A 6100-nucleotide genomic window follows, 5' to 3' on the forward strand; every position below is an offset into this window, starting at 1 on the left:
TATTTGTAAAGAGCATAAAAAATGGCATTGAATAGTATATTCACTTTCTACAAAGCCAGTTATTATGGGTTTCCCATAATTTTACTGTCAAAAGACAAATAAGAAACTCACACATCCATTGATGTTAATATCCAAGATTATTCACTTTCACATTTAAAGTAGCCAGCTGTATCCAAACAAAACAAACATCCAATTTTGCTTACAGATATCAGTGCCTATATAGCAAAGTCCATGAGTCCCATGGGGATGGGGGTCTGTATTATGATTGGTTGAAATGTTATTTGTCATTGTTATTGCATTTAAAATTGTTATGAGTTACATAGCCAAGCCCAACATAGGCAAGCCTACACTTACAATATTCAAGCTACACTAGTCATAGGTTATACTTATAAGAAAAATGAATCCAATGGTGCAAGAATCAACTTGCTGGGTGGTATAGGCCTAATAGATATTCAAGTGAGTTAAGTGTTGAAGCAGTGATTAGGCTAACTGTCCAATTACCATGATAGCCAAAAGTTATCAACTAGCCTACTTATTCATTAGAAACATAATTTTTCAATAGTGAAGTATGTGTTGTGTTGACCTAGCAAACCACAGTTTTCTTGCTCTTTTTTTGGTAAAATTCTAGTTGATTGACTTTTTGGTATCTCAGAAATGGGTTAGGTTAAGAAAATGAAACTTTCAGGGATGGGTCTAAAGGCTAAAGCATGTCCCAGGAAGGTATTTTGAAGTACCTACCTCTACTTCTTCTTCCTCTAAAGGGCCCTGACCTTTGATAACCTTCAAAAATATGTGTGTTATTAAAGTGAAACCTTGGAAAATAGATGTTGAATGAAGTGCAACAAAATTGTTTTGGCTTCACAACTTTGCTCAATCCAAATTTATCAGGACTTAAAGATATGTAAATACATTTCCCAAATTTTGAAACAAAAATGTTGATACAGCTCAGAATTCTACTCAAATAACAGGAATTGCATTTTCAGAACTAAAGGCAGAGAAAAAGCAACTGGTAACTGAAAATTAAGGTAAAATTTTTTTGTCAGAATTTGAATATGGATAGACCTGTCATGAAGGCAAATTTCAGGGATCTAGAGGGAGAAGGAGTGGAGGTGAGTACTTTAAAATACCTTCCTGGGATAAACTTTAGCCTTTAGACCATCCCTGAAAGTTTCATTTTCCTAGCCTAACCCCTTTCTGAGATAGCAAGAAGTCACTCAACTAGAATTTTACCTTTTTTTTAAATTTGTCTGTGGCCTAGGCTACATAAAATTATAGCCCACTATTTGGAAACAAATTTGTTCCAGTCAAAATAATCTACCGAAACATCACAAGTATAAAAATACCTCTTGAACCCTTGGGACTAATCGCGTGTCAAGAAAGTAAGTAGATTTTACTGATCTGTTCATAAATGTTGTTTTATTTTTATTTATATAAAAATTTCTTCATTGCTATGGACTGCGCTTATATAGCCATCTATAAATTGATAAATGGATTTTTATGGGTAATTTCTCTTAGCGACCGCTCACACCGAGTACGGATCTGCGGAAAACCTCATCAGCGGATTGCCTTTGCACTTGCGTACATTCCCGCCCATCCTTGCGGTTTACTGCAAGAACCATATGCTAAAAAAAAACTAACGCTTGCAGATTTCGGAAGAAAAGAATATGTAAGCAATTGAAAGGGTGACTTTAGGTGTCATATGAAGTGCAGTTTGGGCCTTTGGCTTGCTCTGACTGGTTTTGTGCCTGATGCAAATTTTCCAAGACTCCTGCATATCGTATGTACCAAATTGCTTGAGAGTGCTTATCAACCCCCTTTTTACCCTACTTTGAATTTTAGTACTGTGCCTGCTTTTGATTTATTTTGCTTCCTTAATTTATTATTGACTGAACGCTCCCCTGTCTGCTTGCAGCTTTCTTGTTTTATTTATTTGTCATTTTACTTCTTTTTGTGATTTGGTTTTGTTGTTTTACCAGTTTATTTTTAACTCTTTGAGTTTTTTATTTAATTTGTGATGACTGACAGGACAGTTAGTAGTCCTGTCAACCCTGACCTGAATAACTCTAGTGTTAGGATTTTGGCGTTAGGCGATGAATGTCCAAACGAGACCAGTAGTTTGTTGACATTAGGTAGCACAGCAGTTATTGCAAGGAAATTGTTTGAACACCTCCAAAATCATGAGTGCAGGGGTCAGTATGGTTTAATGCTAGAAAGACTTGGATCAGATGGCTCCATTATCATAATAGCTGCAAACCAATCAGTAGCTAGTGCTATAATTTCTATTAAAGATATAGCAGTAAATGGATGTAAAGTAAATTTTGTGCTTAGTCCTAGCTCCAACCCCACTTCAATGAGAAATAGAAAAGGTGTTGTTTTTATCCAATCTGAGGAGGTCACCCATCTGGATAATTTTATCAAGGAGGTCCAAGTTCACAATAGAATAGAACAAGTGACCTTGGCCGTTAAAAATCCAAGCCCATCAGTTATCTCATCAGTTTATACCTTCAATCTAGATGTTCAGCTCACTCTGAAAATTTCTGTTTGGGATGCTAGTTATTCAGTTAAGCAGTCTATCCCCCGAGGAATACAGAGCTTCAATTGCTAAGGTTTTGGCCACATGGCTTCAAATTGCCGCAGAAGCAGAAGATGTCTACTATGTAGTTGACAACCATAATGAATGTCCAAAATCCAAAACAGTAAAGCAAGATCAGGTTCTCAAGTGCTTTAACTAAAGTGGTAACCATGCTGCAAATGCCATGGAAAGACCAGTATTCATGGAGAAGAAATCAATTGTAACTTATTCTCTCACCAATAATGTCCTCATGACGATTGCTGCTAAGGCCTTGAAGAAGGGACTTTTAACACAAATAAAACATGTCCCTACGGCCCATAAAGACTCCTTTCTTCCTTTGACACCCTAACCACCATCCAGTTGAGGACTTAAACAACAAGTATATGACCATGTTTGAAGGTGTGGCAAGACAGATCTCTGATCTGACCCAGGTAATAACATCACTTTGCAAACTGATCTCAAAGATACTCCCAGCTGGTCTTGAAAATGCTACCCTCAGCCTGACCAACATTGCTGAAAACCTAAACAAAATTGTATCAAACCCTACAATCAGTAATGACCTTCCACAAAGCAAAGCAAAGCTCCACTAGCAAAGTTGAAAGGAAACGTAAAGGAAAGGAGGCTATACCTAGCCCAGAAGGTAATAGTAATAAGCTACAGAGACCCAGGTTAGCCCACTCACATACCAGTGTCTAGTTCCCTTTCAGTGTTCAAATTAATATCTGGGTATTCAACCGAGCCAAAAGAAAAGAACTCCAAAAAATCAACACTATTACAGAGGAAAATCGCCCCACCCCAAGCTGCAACACATGTGGAGTTTATGAAGACATACCTCTCATCGTCTTTAACTGTAGAAAATATGGAAACGAGAAGGAAGCACTAAGAATTTGTGTGAGAAGACATTTAATGCATTCTGTTCTGGGACACCGCACGTCTCCTCCATGGGCCAGATGACTAAGCACGAACCTTTTAGGTAAATTTGTTAAGACTACTGGTTTGGTTCATTCTCTATAAGTTTTTTTTTTCCACCTATTTAAAAGTTAATTTTAGAGTTATCCTATTTATCATTTCAAATGTATTTCATCTGGTTAAATTTTTATATTTGACTGTATGAGACTGGTTGTAATGTTTAATGTCGTATCGTTTGTTAAAATTGTATTGTAATATGTATTTTAATTGCTGTTTGACAATATATAGTTGCAGTATTTTGATTCCTGTTTCTCAACGCAGGTAGTTGCTGCAGGCAAATTAACCCCCTCCATTAGCAAGTTAAGTGATGCTGTTCTGGTCCAGTGAAAATTCACTGAAGTGACACCCAAGCAAACCAGTGACTACAGAAGACAGAGAACAACTGAGTGATTCGAACGCTTATGACCTGTTGGTGGAACTTGCCAAACAACAGCTGTCAAATTCCATCCAAAATCTATGGCAAAAGTAATTTTGCCATTTTGCCCTTGAAAGATCTGATTTGATTCTAAGCTGGAGTTAGGTTTTTTCTCAGGGCGGGGGAGATTTAAGCTTTGCTGCCTCCTGCCGTACCATCAATAATGTAAATATAACAATTTTGCCGAAGATATTACAATTTAAGCTTAATTTGTCGCCCCCACGCGTGCCACCCAGGGCACTCTCCTCTTTTAATCCCCCCCCTAGATCCGGCCCTGATTTGATTCAAAAGATTTGGGAGGAGACATTGAAACAGACAAATTTTACAGGTAAAGATATTGTGTACTGAACTGTTTTAACAACAAACCATCCACCAAAGTTAAAAAAAAAAAAAAAAAAAAAACATATAACCGTCTATTATTAGTTTATTTGACTTACACTGATATTTCATCCTTAAAGTTTTAATATCTTTTTATTTATTAAGGTAAAAAAAAGTGGACACATTTAAAACGTATTTTGTTTTCAGTAAAGTGCAACTTATGTTCTGGTCTTGAAAAGGGATAGGGGTTATGAGCCCTACTCAATGTCAATTTTTGATCGTTTGAGTAGGCTATTTATTGAAATTTCTGTTCGTTTTGAATTTCATTTATCTATTGACAGTGATTTGCGGTAGTTTAAAGCTTAGAATATTATTTGACTTTATTTCAGCTCATTTTCGGCTTAACAGAGCTCTTTAATTTTCTTTGAAAAGCATGTCTTGTGGAAAAAGTTCATTAAAATTAACTTTCCCAAAAACGTCTTTATTTTAAACATTTCTTCTTAAGCCCATTATAACCATTTTTCATTTTCAAAGGCACAGCTATTCTCCCCCTCCCCACTGTTTGGACTGCTGTTGAATTTTCTAACAAAAATGAATTTATCACCTGCTAATGTTGCCAAGATACTATTTTAATATTTTGAATTTATATGAAGCGTGGAGTTCTTTACTTTTCTGTTAATTTCTGTTCATTTTTTATTGACAGAGTCTTTTTCGTGGAAAAATATAATATTTTATATCTTTACGATTTTTTTCTGTAAAAATCCGCAGTTTGGCCTGCTATTTGTATGTTGGAGAAAGTTTTTCAGTAGTCTTTAATCCTGGCACAAACAGCATTTTTTAGCTTGATTTTATATATCCTGAAGTTGACCTAAAAAATAAAACTTAAAATCATTCCCAAGAGATATTATCTATGCTCTTTGACAATCTGAATACACTTGTACTCTTTTTATTTATTTAAATTGTAAAAGCAGAAGTAGTAATACTTTAGTAGTAGCCCTAAAATTTTCATCTTAATATCCTCAGTCATTCTCGATATATCGCTGAGGTGTCTTATTCGGCAGCTATAAACACAATGCATTTTGATTTAGTTTTAAAGCAAAATTTAGTTTTGGAGCATAATGATTCAATGGCATAATGGTGGAGGAGTTGACATACCCAATATCCCAGGGACATAGTTGCTGGACCGCTCTACTATGCTGAACAAAATGGTTATTTCAAAATTTTGGCTGGATGTGCTTAGAAAATTAATGGGCTTGAGAGAAGGGCTGCTTGCCCTTTTATAAAAGGATCATTTAATTTTCAATCGAATTAGCTCCTTTAAAAGTTTCATTAATATTTCTAGCTATGGTGCTGCCTATGATATTGCTCATATGCCCTTCTGAAAACCTGCATGCATACAGTCTTTTATTATTCTTATTTATTGGAAAACCCATGATACAAAAAAAAGAGCACGCAATAAGCAAAAGAAAAAAATCAAAAAAGAAGAAATACACACTGAGCTCGAAGACAAACATTTTATAAAAAAACACACAACAAAAACACCTTAACCTCTTTCAAATTGCACGATATAAGAAGATGACACAGACATGCAAAATAAAAAGTTTTGAACAAGATAGAGCAAAAGAGACATTGATTGAAATTTCCTTCTAAACGTTCCCTAAAAGTTTCACCTTAATACCCTTAGTGTCATTAATTACGGTAACTGTAATGGAGCATCAAAAGTATGCACCTAGTGCCTTCTGACTAGTTCAAGTCCTCCACAACTTACCCTTAAAGGTCTAACTTAATAATATAAGTTGCTCTTGAGATATTGCCTTGTCACCTTT

At 35.5% G+C, this 6100-nt stretch overlaps 1 protein-coding gene across 1 annotated transcript in view; it reads right to left on the minus strand.

Annotated features, from left to right (window-relative positions):
* The window catches only part of LOC136041476 (nuclear valosin-containing protein-like), a 79821-nt gene extending 78345 nt beyond the window's left edge, over positions 1-1476 (minus strand). Inside the window, exon 1 of the mRNA XM_065726169.1 lies at positions 1344-1476. Coding sequence (XP_065582241.1) covers positions 1344-1406 — 63 coding nt within the window. The 5' untranslated portion in view covers positions 1407-1476. The remainder of the gene's footprint in view (positions 1-1343) is intronic.
* Positions 1477-6100: the final 4624 nt, after the last annotated feature.

This window comes from Artemia franciscana, unplaced genomic scaffold (assembly GCF_032884065.1).
Source record: "Artemia franciscana unplaced genomic scaffold, ASM3288406v1 PGA_scaffold_23, whole genome shotgun sequence".
Lineage (NCBI taxonomy): Eukaryota > Metazoa > Arthropoda > Branchiopoda > Anostraca > Artemiidae > Artemia > Artemia franciscana.